At 33.5% G+C, this 20,364-nt stretch overlaps 1 protein-coding gene across 1 annotated transcript in view; it reads right to left on the bottom strand.

Moving 5' to 3' along the window:
* The window catches only part of TTC21B (tetratricopeptide repeat domain 21B), a 67,566-nt gene that overhangs the window by 20,676 nt on the left and 26,526 nt on the right, over positions 1-20,364 (bottom strand). Inside the window, exons 13-22 of the mRNA XM_045559363.1 lie at positions 19,579-19,736; positions 17,838-18,062; positions 15,805-16,043; positions 14,173-14,245; positions 13,464-13,574; positions 12,597-12,735; positions 9,266-9,372; positions 3,071-3,259; positions 1,801-1,911; positions 717-798 (exon numbers count right to left, since the gene is read on the bottom strand). Of these exons, the coding sequence (XP_045415319.1) occupies positions 717-798; positions 1,801-1,911; positions 3,071-3,259; positions 9,266-9,372; positions 12,597-12,735; positions 13,464-13,574; positions 14,173-14,245; positions 15,805-16,043; positions 17,838-18,062; positions 19,579-19,736 (1,434 nt within the window). The remainder of the gene's footprint in view (positions 1-716; positions 799-1,800; positions 1,912-3,070; positions 3,260-9,265; positions 9,373-12,596; positions 12,736-13,463; positions 13,575-14,172; positions 14,246-15,804; positions 16,044-17,837; positions 18,063-19,578; positions 19,737-20,364) is intronic.

The following is a 20,364-nucleotide window of genomic DNA, read 5'->3' as shown; positions in this document are numbered from 1 at the left end:
AGGGCAGGAATGGAGGAGACAAACTGAAGACAGTGCCTTTCAAAATCCTTTAGAGGAAATTTGCTGTCAAGGAGAACAGAGGAAAGATGCAATAATCGGAAGGGGACAAGAATTAAGGCTTGGTTTTTATTTATTGATTTATTTAAAGCAGAGAGATGTCACAGCATGGTTGTTTGCTGATTGGGAAAAAATGATAATGCAAGAAAGAGAGAGAACTAGAGGAGTGAGACCCTTTGGTAGGTGGTGGTGGTGGTGGGGGGCCCTGCAGTGCACACAGTGTGGAACTGGCCACAGGTGGGGTCACAGACCTCTGGGAACAAAGGCTGGGGAGTGGGTACATTTGGTGACAGGGGATGGAGAAGTTCTCTTCTACTAAGTTTTCTTAGTGAAGTGGGTGGCACGGTTTTGAGCTGAGGACAAGGAAGGGGGAAAGAGTCTCTCGAGGAGACAAGAGAGAAGAGTGAATTCATTACTGAAATGCAGTAGGAGTGCCAGGCAGCTCCTCAGGGCCCACTGGAAGTTTGTGATCATAACTTAACGTTAGACCAGTCAACAGTGTTGCATTTTCCTTATAGCCATTTTCAGCAGCTCAAACCCATGTGAAGAATAAGCAGAGTTGGATTCAACCACTGTTGGGTTTTTGTAAGAGTATACCAGCTAAATAAAGAAAGGAGGGAGTTGACTGCATTAAAAAAGTATAATCAGTGGGTATTTACCTGGTTTGCGTTCTAAAAGCTGCTGCAGGTGAAATACTGCTTGTTCATAGTCCTGTTTTCTGGACATGAGATCAGCCATCATCTATAAAGATAAAAGTTGGTTCTAAAAATACTGCCATATATTTTACAAGGCATATTCTTCCAATTAAGACTTAGTGCTATGAAAACACATATGAAAAACATGAGGTGGGGCAATGTTTTATAAAAAGGAGCCATTTAAAGTTCAGGCACACCTTGAGCAGAATGGCTTAGAGATGAGTGTAAGAGAAGATAATCAAGGATGTGAAACAGAACACTCTGTCTGCAAAACTATTTTTAGCAAAAAATGCATTTCCAGTGGTTGTCTTAAAAATAGAAATTCGAAGGGAAACGCACACTCTATACACTCTTGTAGAAAAGATGCCTTACTGGACTTGACTAAAATGCCAATTAGAATATTTAAAAACAAAACAAGAAAACTTAAATCATAGATGTTTCAAAGGAATTTAAAATGAGCAAGCCCCACTGGGATTTTTTTTTTAATGTATTTTAAGAGGAAGACATCTTCTATTTCATTTTAGCTACAATAATAACTTTAAATGAACCTCACAAAATGTCATCCATCCAGCTATTTGAAAAGCTCACAAATACTTTAACCCAGGTAAAAATAAGAAAAAAAAAAGAATAAAACTCTATTTAAAACAGACCATCTTAGAATGATACATGTTATTTTTTTCCTATATCTCTAAAAGTTCCACTGAAACTCTTATCAGTCTAGCATGCCTAAGTAAGTACTTAAAAGTTAGTCCTTAGCAAATTATAGCCTTACCACATGAACTCCACCTGACCAAGCATCCCCTTAGGCATAAAGTAAAATTAACTAGCCCCAAAAGGGCAAGTTAGGGCCTGATCCAGGTTTGTTATTGTTCTTATAAATAAAATGCTAAGGATTCTTGGTCTTTGCCAGTAAAATGTACTCATGTTAGAAATATGTTATTGCTTCCAAAAGCCAACATGAGCCTGCCTCGTGGGGTAAAATTTGAAACTTCCAGGAGGAACATAAAACACAATTTTTATAGTAATGAATGAAGTCTCTTGGACTAACCATGGTGGCAGCTTCATTATCCTGGTCACTCTGGAGAAGTAGTTCACAATGCCGCTGGCAGGCGTCAACGTCATCTCGTGCTAGGTATAATCGTGCCAGTTCCAACATTATCTATAAAGCAAAAGGTAAGCTTAGTCAGACGCTGTTCTGGAATAAAAAGTGAATGAGGAAAACGTCTGGACACCGATTAAATTTAGTTGACCAAAAGTTATTGCAATAAAAGTGTCAAGCATGATAGATAAGAAAAACTATAGGCATGCCTGTCTTTATTTTCTTTTATACTTAAAAAAATAAAAAGCAACAATAACAACACCAAAAAAACCCCAGAAAAACAAGTGGCAACTCATTTGAAAAGTAGAGAGACATAAAGCATTGTGAAAAGAACTCTGGTGTTAAAAGCAGGAGATTGCATTCTAGTCCCAGCTTCTCCACAACGAGGGCCAACTCGAGCCCCTTTTACCTCTCTAAACTTGCTTTCTCATTTGTAAAATAAAAAGCTTCAAGCAGACAATCTCTAAGTCATTCTTCAGATTTAAAACTAGAATTACAACTCTGTTAGCCACCACTGACAAAAGGTACCTGTTTGGTTATGATTTACTAAAGGCTGTTTTGCCCTTCATCTGAAAAATTATATTAATAAAAAATTCAATCTTAATCTTTAAATTCTAGAATATGGTTATCTTTTGTTCTTTATCATTTATTGAGTGTTTAGCCATTTATTAGAATATTGAAAAAATTAGTCATCTTTAGGGTCTTCTGGGATCTTGACAGAATAATGACATTTTAGTTTATATGACCAGCCATGTAAATAAGTGGATGACACCAAAAGTATCTTTACATCTGCTCTCACACTGTGCCATGAGGTCACAGATTCAGTCTCGTTACTCCTGTGTCCTTAGTACCAAACACCAACTGAAATACAGAAGTGTACGATAGCTGTTTAGTAAACTAAACTGAATTGTCTAAATCCAGATATTTGTGATTGAGGAATTGTTTTAAAATGATTATTTAAAATATAGATGAATATTAAAAAGAAGAAATTTGCAGGTTTGCTTTATATTACTGGTTCCATTATAATTTTTAGACTAATATTCATAACCAAAAGCATCATGTATTTTGAAAGTTTTCTAGAAATATTAATTTTTTAAACTTGTATTTTTGTTACATTTCTTTTGAAATCTTCTTTATAAATAAGCTATTAATTTTACATTTGGGGAAATCAGATGACATCTGAAATAAAAGGTGCTTGACATTTTATAAAAGTACTGACCTTATTATCCGTTTCACAGTGAACCAGAGCTTCTCTATAAAACTTAATTGCTGTTTCATAGTCTCGCTGAGCAACAGAATGTTTCGCAATCTCTGCACAAATTTCAGCCGCTAAATGTTTCTGTACAGGAACTGCATCTGGCTGTTCCATCTGAACACGTTTTAGTACCCGAGCTTGTAATTCTCTAGCCTAGAAAAAATAAGGATAACAAGAAATTAAAAAAAAAAAAAAAAGAAAGAAAGGAAATTAAACAATTCTCAGTAACTCACAAGCGGCATAATTTTACAGAAAATTTATTTAAGCATTAGTGGCCCTTGATCTAACAAAGCTGGATCCAAAGAAAATGTCTTACTGAGATCTCAAAAATGTACTTGTTTGCAAATGAGCCAGGCTGCATATATCTTTCCAAACAAAGTACTATAAAATTCTTGAGTCTTTTCTTACTGTTTTAAGGATATGTACAGAAGAAAGCTCACTAAGAAGGAAATGGAACCATGAAACAAATACTTTTGAAACATACCTAGATGCTATAATTAAATAAGCAAAAATAAAAAATGTTTATTAAATGAATAAAATAGTAAATTTCTAAAAACTATTAAATTAGATATCGGCAGGTTTCAGGCAGTAAGTCCAATCTTTTTGAGAAGCACCCCAGTAAAGCACACTAACTTGATAAAACTAACTGGGCTGTTGAACCTAGTTGTTCTATTCTTGAGAAGGTATTAAGGATATTATTTAGAAGGAAAAAAGTAAACTCGTTATCTGTTGTAAAGAAAAAACAATCTCTGTTATTTGTTATAAAAACAAATAGTTACAGCACAACAAAAAACAAAAACAAAAACCTGGAAGCAACCTAAGATGAGGAAATGACTCATTAATTGATGGTATCTAGTCCTGCATTATGCATAGGGGAAGGTGGGGCCCTTCCTCTGGGTAAGAATGTCGAGTGAGTTGCTACATTGGAAGAGTATGAGCCTTTCTGCCCATACATCTGGTTTCTGGAACATTGAGATCTTCCTTTAATAAAGGACAGAGAACTCCTATGCTTTAGACTTTCACAAATAAAATTTAACTTTGAGCTACAGATAATCATTCACTAACTAATGCATTTATTTAACGAATAGTAAATGCCCAGTCATACATTATGCTACAGGGTACCCTTCTGGGGATTCCTATCAAAATGTTGGCTGACAAATGGTATTTTATGAAGATAGTTTAAAGCAGGTTGTTGTGTTTTTTTTTTTTCTAAACCACAGGTTTAGATGGTTATAATACCATTATTTTAGAAATAAAAAAGATTTGAAAATATGAGTGTATATAGCATATGGTAAAGACTAATATTGTATTGTGAAATCTTTATTTTCCTTAAATTAATGTGTTTATATAAGTATGGAAGAATGTCCACATTTGTGTATTTTGGGTTATGTATATTAATATATATGTATATATCTATGTTCATGGTTTTACATACATGTGCATATACATATGCTTATAGTCAAAAAACTCTGAAAACAATTGGTCTAAATAAGATCATCTCCATCTGGCAAGGAAGGGGTCCTTGCATCCTCATATCTCTGCAATCTTGCACCTCCATGGACCCATATGTCCTCACCTGGCAGAGGGGTGGGGTGGAGGTGGGCATCCTCAGCACCTCAGGGTTAAGTGTCCCACCCCAAGGATACAAGCTCCCAAGCAGCCACCTGTAAGCATTTTGCTTTGAAAGATGTTCCTTCATTTATGGCCCTACCCTATTTTGTACCTGGACTTTGAATTGCAAGGGTAAGAAAGAAAGTGAAAACAAAAGAGAAAGTCCAACAGATATCTGCAGCAGAGGCTCCTGGCAAACTACCCCCAGGGGACAGGTGTCTCTTTATCCAACAATTTAAGTGCTGACATATCATTAGAAGCTTAGGCCTTGAAGACAGTCTCTATGTTTATACCTATTGTCTCAGCCTACTTATTAATATGGCCCTCTTACCCCCTTTCCAAATCATTCAATTTTGACTCATAAATTATATGGTCATCTTAAGTCTAAAAGATATGCAATTCATTTTCTAAGTAGTCTTGAGTTTTATCTCTGAAACAGCTGAATCTCTAGAAAGCCAAATATGTGCACCTTATTAGCTTAGCCTTCTAGAGAAACCCATTTATGAATTAGATTTTTGTGTGACCCTTTGCCATTTTGTTAAAGATATATAATTGAGGGAATTTTTAAACAAAAGTGTTTTGCATTTTCTATTAAAGATATTTTATAAAAGAATGCTTAATTTCTGAAAGAGTATATTCAATGATCATTAAGAAACATTTTCATATAGAATTTAGTGTTAGCAATAATTTACTTGAAAAATTGATAAGATTCCATGTTTTCCCTTGGTTTCCAGAAAGATCAGAGCTGAACTTAATTATCCTTTACAATAACTATATTAGCCTTGGTTAACACATTTACTTTTCCCTCCCCTTTCCTATTTTATTATGTTATTCTTGTAAATCCCTTCAAATTCTTCAGTAGAATATAGATACAAACATCTTTCTTTTATAGACTTCTTAATTCTCTTTCTAATTCCTTTATTGTATACATATCTTACCTCAGACAACCTCAAAATAAAATAGACCAATTAAATGGGAATATCATATTACTTTTTCTATGAGGAATATCAAACTATATAGATTGGAAAAATCTACATGTTAAGTGAAAAAAGAAAAACAAGTATCTGTACATGCTAGTGACAACTATGTGAAGTTATAAAATTGTTAAGTGTTTTATGTCACAGAGGTTCTTTATTTCTCATTTACTTAGATTTTATTTTCATAGAAAAGATAGTGAATTCATTGATCAATTCCAGGAGTCTCTTGGTTGAATCCTTGGGGTTTTCTAGATATAATATCATATCATCAGCAAAGAGTGAGAGTTTGATCTCTTCTGTCCCTATTTGGACACCCTTGATTCTGCTCTCTTTCTTGATAGCTCTCGCAAGGACTTCCAATACTATGTTGAAAAGTAATGGGGACAGTGGGCAGCCTAGTCTGGTTCCAGTTCTAAGTGGGAAGGCTTTCAATTTTTCCCCATTCACTATGATGTTGGCTGTGGGTTTGTCATATATGGCTTGTATCATTTTTAGATAGGCCCCGTCTATGCCTATTTTGTTAAGCATTCTTATCATAAAAGGGTGTTGAATTTGGTCAAATGCTTTTTCTGCATCAATTGAGAGGATCATATGGTCTTTATTTTTGCTTCTATTTAGGTGGTGGATTACATTTATAGATTTGCATATGTTAAACCATCCCTGCATCTCTGGGATGAAACCCACTTGGTCGTGATGGATTATTTTTTTGATAAGCACTTGGATTCGATTTGCTAGGATTTTATTGAGAATTTTTGCATCTATATTCATAAGAGATATTGGTCTGTAGTTTTCTGTTTTTGTTGCATCCTTTCCTGGTTTTGGTATCAATATTTTGTTGGCTTGGTGAAATGTGTTGGGGAGAATACCATTCTTCTCAATGTTGGAGAACAGTTTATGTAGGATGGGCACCAGTTCTTCTTTGTAGGTATGGTAAAATTCAGGTGTGAACACATCTGGTCCAGTGCTTTTCTTTTTGGGAAAGTTTTTAATTGCTGTTTTGATTTCAGTTCTTGATATTGGTCTATTCAGGAATTCTATTTCTTCCTGGTTGAGCCTGGGAAGGCTGTGTGTTTCTAAAAATTTGTCCATTTCCTTCACATTTTCCAGTTTGTGTGCATAAAGATTTTTGTAGAATTCATAGATGATATCATGTATCTCTGTGGCATCGGTTGTGATTTCTCCTTTCATGTTCCTGATGGAGGTTATTAGAGATTTTTCTTTTCTGCTCTTGGTTAGTCTAGCCAGAGGTGTGTCTATTTTATTTATCTTTTCAAAAAGAACCAACTTTTTGTTTTATTAATCTCTCTTATGGTTTTTTTGTTGTCCTTTTCATTTAGTTCTGATTTGATCTTCATAATTTCTCTCCTTCTGCTGGGTTTGGGGTTGGTCTGTTCTTCTTTCTCCAGCTCTTTGAGTCTATTCATTAGGTTATCTATTTGTAAGTTTTCTGTCTTTTTGATATAGGCATTTATGGAAATAAATTATAAGATGGCAGATATAAATCCAAATATAATTCATAATTATATTAAATGTTAACAAAATAAATATTCTAATGACAATATTAGATTGTTAGAGAAAAAAGTAATTTTATGCTGATGGATCTTCAACACAGACTGGAAAGTTTGAAACAAAAGAATGCAAAAAGCTAAACTATGAAACCACTAACCAAAAGAAAGCTTAAGTACCTATATAAACACCAAAGGAGATTTTAAAGAAAGAAGCATTACTAAAAATAAAGAAGGTCATTTTTTAATTATAAAGAAGTTAATTCACCAGGAAAATGTTAATTCACTAGGAAAATGTTACAGTTCTGAATCTGGATCATTCAATAATATATCTTTTAAATAAATAAAACAAAAATACATAGGACCAAATGGAGAAAGAGAAATCTGCAATCACTTTGAAAGACTTTAGCATACCTCTCATAAAAGCAAATTATACAAACAGACCACAACAAGTAAGCAAATAAAGAATAATCAAATCCTAAGAACAGAAAAGATCTGAACAAATCAACTTGACCCAACTGACACATAGTTGACTTAACTGACCACAGTTGTTAGTAACACTAGAAACACATTATTGCCAATACACATGAAACCTGTACCAAAACTGATTATCATGTAGCACATAAGGCAAGCTTTGACAAATTTCAAAAAACTGAATCATTCAAAGTATGTCTTTGACCACAGTGGAATTAAACTAGAAATCAATGTCAAAAAACCTAACAAAAAACAATCAGAACTGCTTAGAAATTGAATACTACATTTTTAAATAACCCATAGTCAAAGCAGTGATCAAAGTGAAAATGAAGAAATATTTTGAACTGAACGATAATAAACTTGTGGGACACTACTAAAGCAGTGTTTAGAGAAAAATTTATTGCCTTAAATGAATAAGAAAAGAACAAAGGCTAAAAATCTATTACCTAAGACACTATTTCAAGAGGATAAAAAAAGATCAGTAAACCAAACCCAAAGAAGGTAGAAGAAACTAATTATGAGGTAAAAAGTGAACATTTAATGAGGTCAGAAAAGGCAAAAGTTGATTCTTTGAAAATATTAATAAGATAATAAATCTCTAGCATAATTGATTATTGAAAAAAGGAAAATAAAATTACTAATATCAGGTCTGTAAAAGAGGACATTCTTTACAGCTCTTATAGATAATCAAATGAAAAGATATAATGAACAAATTTATGTCAATAAATTTGACAGTTTAATGAACTGAACAAACTAATTAAAAAATATAATCATCTAAAATGACATAAATTTTAAAATGATCAGTGTGAAATTATTAAAGATGTTGAATCCATTAATAAAAACCTTCATCAAAAAGTCTCAAGGTCTCAATGGTTTCAGTATTGAATTATTCCAAACATTAAAGAAATGGCATCAATCTATTCCTTGAGTATACATGCAGAAATCCTGAATAAAACACTAGCAAACATCTTTAAATTCTGGCAATATCCTTTAAAAAAACTGTAACAAGGTCACATTTATTTCAGGAATTTAAAGGCGGTTTAACATTTGAAAATTAATCAATTTAATACATTAAGAAAACAGGAAAAGTCATTATGACAGTCTTGATAGATGCAGAGAGTGTATTTGATAATATTTAAGTCACTTATAAAAAATTGTTAGCAAACTAGAAATTGAAAAATCATCAAAAAACCACCACTTAAGAATACATGTAAGGAAATGTGTGTAAAAAACCTCTACTTGGAGAACCACAAAATATTAACAGAAATAAAAGAAGATCTAAAGGAATGGAGGAAGGAAGCACTGAGTTCAAACCCTGATTATGACACTAGTCATATGGCTTCACACAAGTTATTAACCCAAGTTTCCTCAATTGTAAAACAGGACTAAAAATACCAACTTTCCCTAATTGTTATAATAATTAGCAATAATACGTTAAAATTGTACAATCCATGAGCATTCAATCATTATTTCTATTTTGGCAGATTTTCTGTGACTGCTGGGCCAAAAGAGACTGTTTTCTTACATGTGGCATATGCCCTCCTACAACCATCTCCCATCCCAGGACCACATTCACAAACAAATGCATTTACCTGCTGTAATGAAGTGATTGCATCACCAGGTCTTTCCATTTTACTATAAACTTTTGCTAGAAGAACTTGAGAACGTCCATCCTCCATGAGAGCTGACAGTTCATTTACTATGAAAGAACGGAATTCAATGAAAAGAAACGCTCATCTTAAATGTTTACATTTTTCTACAATTTCTAAAACTGGTCTTTAGAAAAAATTATTTTGAAAAATAGTGAATAAAATTTTTAAAATTTTAGTCAGTCAACTGAAGAATGGCCCATTTTTAAAACAAAACTTTAGGATAAAAACTGGCTGGAAGAAAAGTTAAAGAATTGGGTAACCGGAGATTTTTCTTAGACATATGTTTATTAAGAATTAACAATTCAGGACTAGGCACTATGGCTCATGCTTGTAATTGCAGCACTTTGGGAGGCTGAGGCAGGAGGATTGCTTGAGGCCAGGAATTCAAGACCAGCCTGAGCAACATAAAGAGACCCCATCTCTACAAAAAATAGAAAAATTAGCAGGGTGTGGTGATGCATTCTTGTAATCCCAACTATTGGTAAAACTGAGGCAGGATGATCATTTGAGTTCAGTAGTTTGAGGTTGTAGTGAGCTACGATAACACTACTGCACTCTAGCCTGGGCAACAGAGCAAGACCCTGTCTCAAAAAAACAAAAAACACAATGGAGTCTTGGCTAAGGGTGACAGTGACAGCAGTGGCATTAGTGAGATGCAGTAGGATTCTGAACATATTCAGAAGGTAGAGTCAACAGCATTTCCCAAGAGCAAAGGCAAGGGTGAGGGCAAAGATTTTAGCTCTTAGTAACCACGAAGAAGGATGAAGTTGTTATTAAAATAAAGAAGGCTGCATGCAGAGCAGATCTGGGGAGGTAGATCAGGATTCAGTTTTAGACGTGTTAAGTTTAAGATGTTTATTAGAACCCAGGTGTGCTACCCAGGAACACATCAAGAAAACTGAGTTTCAGATTGCTAATTTAACAATTGGAGTAATTATATTTGCCTCAAAGATTAATGTACTAATAAATAAAAAGTATGTGAAGGCATTTAAGTACACCACAGGGTGTGCTCAGCAAATATTTATTAAATGAAAGCATTTATATTATGTAAATATAATATGCCAAATGTAAGTAAAACATGTAATAATTGAATCTCTCTCCGCCTCTAACCTTCTCACACTGCACATCCACATGTAGGCCTTTTGAGTGTTTCAATGGAAGGTCTGACAGACCCATGCACATATGTTTATGAAACTAATAACTTTATACAGTAAATACATTCGTAATCATTATACAATAAATACATTACCATTATCAAAGCTAAATTAAAAGACATTTGGAAACATTAAGAAAACTTAGAGCAGGCTTGTCTTACCATATATCCAAACATATTTTAAAGCTACAGGAAATACATTGGCAAAAGAAAAGAGAAATTACTTCGTGGAACAAAACAGAGTCCCATAATCAGAATCATGTATATGAAAGAGTTTACTATATGATAAAGGTGGCACTTCAATAAATGGCACTAAAATAAAATTGGCTGTCCATTTTGGAAATTATATGGTAAAAATTGTATGTGGATTAAAGTACATGGATTAAAGCTCTCAATATAAAAATTAAAACAACAAAAATACTACAAAAACATATGGAAATACTTTTACAATGTTAGGATTAGGGAAACTTTTTTAGAGAATGATAAAAAATTCAGAAGTCCAAGAAAGAAAAGATAGGCAGACATGATATATGATCGTTAAATATTCCATCTGACCAAAGATATAATAAACAAATTTGATAAAGACAGGACAGCCTGGGAGAAAATATCTACAACAGAAATAATAGGTAAAGGATTAAAGACAAAGGATATAAAGCAGCAATTCCTAGAAGAAAATGAGACCTATAAACAAAATAATGCCTAACTCTACCAGTCATTAAAGAAATGGAAATTAAAATAAGTTTTTATTCTTTTTCATGATTAATATTACATAATGTTGGGTAATATTTAGTCTTATGAAAGAATACGGGGCAAGATTCAATTCTAGGAAGTACACAGGTATATAAACAAGAATTCTATCTCAGTATTGTTTCCAACTTTTATCCAATCTAAATGTCCATCAATAGGGGACGCATCAAGTAAATTATGCTATTAACACAGTGGAATACTCTACAGATGCCAAAAAATAAGGAAGAGCTATATTTGCCAACAAGGAAAGAAGTTGGTAAATGAAAAATGCATAGTACAAAATTATAGGTATACTATAATCCATTTAGGCAGAAAAAAGTGGTATGTGATTATGTGTGTGAGAGAAATAAAAAGATAGGGGTGGGAAGACTGATTAGGGTGATACACAAATCGTTAAATGTGGTTTTCTCTGGAGAGTGAGAGAGAACACAATTTTTCTTCTGTAATCTTTAAATTCTGGCAATGAGCAAGCACCATATTTTATTAAAAAATAAAGATCTTAGAAAAGTAAATTTGTACAAACTCATAAAGAAGCAATTTGATAGTACTGAACCCAATTTTAAATGTGCAAACCCTTTGACTAAGCATCCTACTCCTAAGACATACAAGCAAGTGTACACCGCTGAAAGAGATACAAGAATATTCACTGTAATATAGTTTATATCAAAACAATGGAAAATAAACTACATGCCTCCAAATTGAGGGAAAGGTAAATAATTTACAGAGTTATGGAACATTATGATGCTATTAGATAGAAAAAAATATGCATGTACTGACATCAAACTATATCTGTGACATATTGTATGTGGAAAAAATAGAATAGGAAAAATAGTACATTTTTAAAAAGAAAAATGACACTATAATACGTTTATGCGCGCGCACGCGCACGCACGCGCACACACGCGCACACACACACACACACACACACACACAGAATATATATTAAATCACAAACTGCCTCTAAGGAGGTAATTTGAGAACAAGGCAAGTGGAATTCATAAGAGAAACAGATGGCTTACACATTATATTCTGTTATAGTGCTTGAATTTTTAAAAAGAACCATGTGTTACTTTTTTAAAAAAGTAAAGATTATAAATATGTTAACATGTTTAAACACCAGAGGTAGTTGCAATTTAAAGATAACTGACTTTGTATCATTTTGGAAAGTAAGCTATCTTTCTATAAATCTCTTACTATATTGCAAAATACCTCATTTTAATAGAGTGGCATTCTGATAAAAATACTTATGTATCTATACAATCAACCATGCATATAAAATACTGAGAATACAAATCCATATTTATATAATATAAACATAAAAAGATCAGATTTATCAGTTATGCTTTTTTCAAATCAGAAACACTTACATACCAGGTTCATGAGCTACAGCATGTTGAAGAACTTTTTCTGCTTTGTCATACCACTTCAACTTTAATAAGAGCTCAGCCAGGTCATAGCAAAGATAATTCTGTTGTCCACTTTTAAGAGCAGCTTCATAATAAGTGATTGCCTAAGCAAAATTCATTTCATTTATGAAAAAAAGGCAATGAGAATGGCATTCAAGCATAGATATTTTCTACATCACAGATTTAAAGCATATGTACAATTGGAAATAACCAGCAAGAATGTTAGGATATACCTGTCTATCAGTTAAGTATGCCATTTTTCTTACAGAATCAAACACAGCACAAAGCAACTAAGATTTCTTACAATAAGTGGCTAAAGAACAGTGCTTGGCAAAAAAATTTTTTCACAGGTTTTGTTCTAGAGGCCAGTGAACCTTACTGAATACATATACTTTGCTAGCTGTTGTATATATATTCAAAAATTACTACGAATAGGGCAAGAATATAACAGTTAAAGCAAAATCCATTAACCCTAGTAGGAAAAAAAATAAAACACATAGCTTGCCAAAATTAGTTCAGTAGAAAGAACATTTATCATGCTTTGTCACATAATGAAAGAGATGTAAGAATAGCAACTTTATGGTAATTGATTTAGTGGCAAGGATATAACCGCAAAATGAAGCGTGAAGTAAACTCTGGGGCCCAAAAAATCTTCACAAAATGAAGCAATGAAGAATTTGAAACACTGAGAAAACCTTTAACACAAATCCTAGTTCATAAATACAAATTTGCAACTTACAACTGTCAAAGATGCAAATGGTTCTTGCTGAAGAATTCTCTGGAACAGAGTTTGATAAATTGGATCCAATAGACATATTTCAAAAGGACTTACCTTCGAGTAGTTGTGGGTTTTGACAAGTGCCTTCCCAATTTTACTTGCTAATGTCCCATCTTTCGGGTTCTGATTTAATGCTTGCTCATATGCTACTATTGCTTCTTCAGGCTAATATTGTCAAACACAAAAATAAGCAGTAAAAAACAGCTTAATTGGATTCCATTAAATGGCACTATTTCTACAGTTAAGAACTATATTTAGAATACGTCGTAAGACTAAGCACATATTGAATTCCAGAAACTTCAACAATTTCAGAAAGGTGACAGTGAATAAGGTAGTTGTAATTTATTAGTATAATCCTACCCATGTTAATTGTGCTTTTATCTACATAAATATAAGAACTAGGAGACAGCTTTCTGACTTTTCATTTCTGGAAGTTATTATAACCACCGTTAGAGAGAATCGGAGGATTGCCAGTAACTCTCTTCATCCTTCTGTTTAAAGGATGCTTCTAACATGCTTCTGGTATCATGTCTATTTCAAATAATGGTAGCACTGAATTACTGGATCTTAACTTGAAAAAAAATCATTTTTTTTAAATTGTAATGACTGTCTCCCTTTTATTGTGATGACTGGATCTTCAAATATCAAATAAACATTGTTAAAAAACCAAATTCCTTTTAATATAAAGTTACATTAATCACAAAGAGGTTTTTTTTTTGCTTTTTTTTTTTTAATATAAGTTCAGTAGCATCGGAAATTTTACCTCTTGAATATTCATGTACGCATCACCAAGGAGAAGAAAAGACCGAGGGCTGGGCATTCTTTCAGCAATTTCTCTAGAAATCAAATCAACTCTACTTAGTATATTGAATATAAGTATCTTCTTCTAAACCAATAAAATAAAAGGTAAGCCCATTTATTTCAATTAGGCAGTGGCTTTCAGAGTACTGTCCACATAATCCAACAGTGTAATGTTATAACCCCCCCATACCCATGCCCAGATTGTTTATGCTAGATCAATTATTTTTGTCATTGACTCTCTCCATTTTCTGAAATGCAGGTAACAGAGTACAGATAGACAGCATACATATAAACACTCATTATCTGGAAATGCACATTTTCCTATCTTTAATTTTGAAATGATGTAGGAGTGAAGGTACCAAAAAATGATAGGGGGAATAAAATCTTAATGTCCTCCTATGAATCTTGAGCTCTGATACTCATGGCATAAATTAAAGGCCAAAAGGAGTTACCTTAAAAAATGCAAAATCTTCTACTTCAGTATTTGCTGCTAATTTTTTACCTTTAATATTTAGACCACTAAATGTAAAAATGTCAAAGTTATTCAAATAATATGGTGCTTACATCTCTAAAATATAGTTTCTCATCTAATTGATATAAAAACTCTCTGAGAAAGAAAATCATTATCCCAGTTTTACAGATGATGTTAAGAGTTTAAATCTGTAACTAATGATTCAGATGTGCCTAAAACAAAACCTATGCTTTTAACTGTTACATATAGTGCATCCAAAAAAAAGCAACCCTATTTTTAAGTATTTTTATTTCATTTGAGATGATGGTACTGATCTTTTAGAAATATTTTAGAAAATATCACCTAGGAGCTCTAGTTCATCCTCCTAAACATGGGGTGTTGCTCAAGTTCTCTGAATCACTCAGCACTTACAAAGAATCTGAGCATATTTTTAAGCTTTGTTATTTACAAAATATAGGTGAACCAAGAATGAATTAATTCATCAACATTTTACTATGTTTTCAAGAACTAAAAACATTAATTTTCTTTTACATAAAGTATATGCTTGCTTGTTTACTTTTTTGTTTGGGGAGAAGAGGAAGAGCAACATGTGTGTGTCTGTTGTGTATCCCAGTAACTCCTAAGGGCATCAGTGTGACATAATTTTTAAAGCACCTGCCCTTTCACCAAGAAAAATGTGTAATCCATACCTTTCTGTGGTGCATACTAAGCCATAACTTCTTTTTGCTACAACTCTATACTGAGTATTAAATATGCCTGTCTATGACCTGGATTGCTGTTATATTATATAATCCTCTTAAGTTATTAGGATACATGTAACTGTTGCTCTTTTCCTTCTCAAACAGGAAGACTCAGAGTCTACAAATAACATTTGATGAGGAGAGCTGAGGAGCTAGAGTAAGCCACAGTTTGAAATAATAATTATGTTTTAGGGAGAGCAACTAACTTGGTTAGAGTGATTGTGATTGGTGGTAGGAGAAGCAATCAAGACTACATTAAGGAAAGGATCAATAGAGGATCTATAAGGCAGCTTAATGGAAGTAAAAAATAAATTTGTGAATTAATATTCAGAGGTAATAAAATGTAATGTGTTAAAATATAATGGTTGAGATAATTATTTACCTGTAACAAGTGATGTATAACATTTTCTCTTTTCTGTGCTTCAGATAAATATCTGCCATTTTTTCTTTTGCCTCTATAAAATAAGGTTGTTCAGTAGTAACATTTCGAAGCATGCTTAAAGCCCGCTCAGTATCTCCTTGGGCCAGAGCTAGGTCTGCGTTGGCAATAGTAACACGCAATTCTTCAGATGTTCCAGAAAATTCATAGATGGCATCCTGTAACACTTTTGCTGCCTCATGCTGTAAAGATGAAACGAAAATATCATTCTTTCAAAATGGTCAACAAATTTCATTAGACAGGGGGGTTTTCCAATTATACAGAATGAATAATAAATGCCAGCACAGCTATGATATTGATGAAATAAATTGATAGATTTTTCTGAAAAGTATAAAAATTTAAAACTGAACCCAGACACCAAAATCAGATGAGGCTATAAATATTTGTCAGCAGCATAAATGTTTTCAAAACTACGACAACATCAGTTGCTACAGAGTTACTGCTATTATAACTTAAAGAGTATTTACCCTGTACCCAACAATGTATTAGTCCATTTAATTCTCAACCCCCCCCCAATATGACCATTACTATTATTATCCCCACCTTGAAGTAAGGAAATTGAAATTTAGTTAAAAAGTTAACAAACTGGGGAAGCCCTGTCTGCAAAGCCTAACTTCTTAGCTATGTTGACTGCTACCCCTTGGTGGGATCCAGTCCAGTCTCCACTATACACACTGGCTCTTCCTTAAGTAGCAGATGACTTTATTCCCTCCACCCAAATAAAATTTTTGTTAGACCTTGGGTGACTATTTTACCTCATTTCCAAGTATGTACCTCAGTGAATCTAAAGTATCATTTAAGATTCGTCTCAACTTTATAGATTATAAGACATTCTGATTTAAGAAATGTTAAAACATGAAAAGTACATCTTAGAATCACCTATATATGGTAGAATTGGCCCTACTTATTAAGTGTATTTTAAGTTAATTGATTAGTAAAATAAAAATTCTTTGTGATTTGGCAAATATTTAGAAATACAGCCTTCTTCATTTTCATTAAAATATGAAAATAAGTAACTAGCAACCTCTGCAACCTAAAAAACTGATAAATGACTTTAACTTCTTCATTTTCCACAAGGTTTTAATTTCCCAGAATTACATTCTATCTAATCTGCATATATATATATATATATATATATATATATATTTTTTTTTTTTTTTTTGAGACAGAGTGTCACTTTGTTGCCCTGGCTAGGGTGAGTGCCGTGGCGTCAGCCTAGCTCACAGCAACCTCAAACTCCTGGGCTTAAGCGATCCTACTGCCTCAGCCTCCCGAGTAGCTGGGACTACAGGCATGTGCCACCATGCCCGGCTAATTTTTTCTATATATATTTTAGTTGGCCAGCTAATTTGTTTCTATTTTTAGTAGAGACAGGGTCTCGCTCATTGCTCAGGCTGGTCTCGAACTCCTGACCTCGAGCGATCCACCCGCCTCGGCCTCCCAGAGTGCTAGGATTATAGGCGTGAGCCACCACACCCGGCCTATATATATTATTATTTTTTAAAGTATTTGACTTTATGATATTCTTATGGGTTTACCAAAGCTGTATTAATCAAGTGTTTGTTTTGTTTTCTCAATCATAGAATTTCAGGTTGGTACTTTCATTTTATTTCAGTAGTACTTGTGTATGCATTTGTATGTATGTGTGTTAATTCCTATAGGGATTCACAGGATTACAACTGTATTATATTAATATTATTCTCTTTCATGGTAATCAACATAATTACATATTATATTATCACATTTCATAGTAGTCAACATAAGCACACTGATACTTAAAGTCATCCAGGAGCAAATTATGTTTAACTTTCAGAGGCTTACAGAAAGTATATGTTTTAGTGTAAAGTAATGAAAAATAAAATTTCTAAACTTTACCACTTGGTCAAGGGAATAATTCAACTTTTTCATTTTCTACTAACATATACACCAGAATAACATGTTCAGATCTCAACCACTGAATTTAAAACTTGACCTACCTGTTCTCCATTTAAGCGGTGAACCTCTACCAACTCAAGAAAGACTGATAAACGATGGCTTGTATCAACTTCAGTTTTTCTGCATTTGGATTTTGAGAAAGCTCCAATTCTTCTCATTCCTGGTAAATTCATTGCCATATGCAGAGTTTTAATTGCTTCTGTTATTTCTCCCATTTTCTTTTGTGACTGAGCTTTTATCAAATGATATAAAGGATATTCTCTCACCTAAAAAATATTTAGAAATGCTTCCTTAGAGTGCCTACATTAACATGTAATTTATAATCCATCAAACATTAAAATAATAGGATCATTGACAGCTGTCCATCTGTGACTGTACGCATGAGGTCTATTTCTGTCCTCTTCATTTACTATATTAAATCAGATTCAAGGAAATTGCCACTACCTCACGTTCTCCTGGATGACAAAGAGGTTGATTAGGTGTTTCTACTATGACAGGAAAGAAAATGCACAGTTTATAAGGGTGGCAAATACATTCTAAGAAATCTTCTGAGTTTTCAGGAAAGGAATTTCTTTACCTGGGACTTCTAGTACTGATATAAAGTTATCAGATTTCTAGAAACACAGTTTTCCCCTTGATTTTCTTTATTTTTTAATGTTGAAAATTTCAGGACACTTTAATCAAACATTGGCTTTACCCTTTGATACTACTCCCAAACATGTAGTAACAAAGCTTCTATCTTTAGTCTGGTGATCAACAGTATAAACAAAAAACATAAGAGAATGACAATATGAATGAGGAAAAAGAAGTCAAAGGGAAGGAGATGATCCGGAATGAGGTAATGTGGCAGCTACCTAACAATCAGTAAGTCTACAGTCCTCCTAAGGCTGAGGGTCTCAACCTTAGCCAGGCATCACATGTGCTTCTGGAGCTTCCTGTGACTACCCATGCCTGGGCTCTTCTCTCAGAAATTTCCATTCACTGGGGCTGGGGCACCAGCACTGGGGTTATTACACACTACCGGTCTTTAAAACCACTGCCCCAAGAAGCAGGTGGTATTTTCTGCAAATCTTGACTAGAACTTGAATTCTCTAGTTCATTCAAGGCTTCTCCCACCACAGGGCTCAAGATGCTGTAAAGCAAAGCAAAAGTTTGAGGAGCTCCTCTCCTTGACTCTAGGTAGCTCATGGAGCACTTGAACCTAGGATTTTCCCTAATCCTGAAGGGATACTGGACATAACATGCAAAATATCTTGGGTAGATATGGAGTAGTGTGTTTAGATCCTCAAACCACAAAATAACTTTTAAAATGACTAGATGTTCTTTGACAATGAAACTAAAAAGAAGTTATTCAAAACCAAGGTCCAAGAAAGAAATAGACAGTAAAATTTATTATCCTTATACATAAAAAGATTTGGCATGATGCTCTATAGTTTATAGGTATTTTTACATACATTCATTATTGTATTTAATTGTTGCATGTAATTCTCATAACAGTAGAGTATTATGATATGAGTTTTATTGAAAAAAAAACCAAGGCTCAGAGAGAGGTATGTGGAAAGACCAAACACTGACCCTAGATTTTTATAGCCAAGTCAATATAGTTCTTTAACTACATCAGAGGTTCCTCCACTTTTCCTCCTACTGCTTACGTGTTCAAATTTTTTTCCCATTAAAAATGCATTTATTAGCAAAATATTACAGGCTAAAACACAAATACTTGAATATGTAAACATTTAAGGAGGATGATAGGTCTTATCCAATTGAGTCTGGAATACTTACCTTAAAATTATAGCTCAGACTAAGTTCAAGAGACTGAGAACACAATTTGAATTTTTCTTGAGACAAATACACCTGAGCCATCAGGAGATGAGCCTCTGCGTAAGACGGATTACGTTCTAAGCAGTGCTGCAGGTTATTATAAGCTGCTTCATTGTCACCTAATGAGGGAAACAAAACATCATCATAATTCAAATGATTAAGAGATGTAGATCTGAGAGAGAAGAGGGGGGAAGAGTGTTTAGTTTACAGATAGTTCTAGTGTTCAAAGTTCTTTGTTCATAAGGCCATGATTTCATTTCTACCTGCATCAGTTAGCTTCCTCTTAGTCCATATGAAAGAATGTACCTGCAAGGCAGGCCAGCCCTTGATCTTAATGAGCAAACCAGGGAAAGCAGGAACCGATGAGAGTCAAGCACCAGTGTTACTGAGAGGCCTACAAATGTAACTTTATTTTCCTTGTCAAAAAAAAAAGTTTTATTTACTTCATTAAAGTAAGTTGTGTAAAACATAGACATTTAAAAAGCCAGAATTCGGATATAGTCTAGCAATCATTCTAGGCCAAAAACTTTATTACTACTATATATAAAATAACAAAAAAGGCACAAGGATATATTACAGAGGTTCAGAAGTATGAGTTATAGATTTAAAATGGCTTTAAATACCAACTGAAATATCAAATGTTTCAAAAACATCTGCTATATATCTGGGAGTCTTAAAATGGAAGGCAATTATCAAGATTAAAGTGACAAGAATGGTGGAATCAACCTTGGGCTGGCAGATGGGTTA

The sequence above is a fragment of the Lemur catta genome, chromosome 8 (assembly GCF_020740605.2).
Source record: "Lemur catta isolate mLemCat1 chromosome 8, mLemCat1.pri, whole genome shotgun sequence".
In the NCBI taxonomy this organism is placed as follows: Eukaryota; Metazoa; Chordata; class Mammalia; order Primates; family Lemuridae; genus Lemur; species Lemur catta.
Note: the sequence above shows the minus strand (reverse complement) of the source record. Positions and strands in the feature narration are given on the sequence as shown.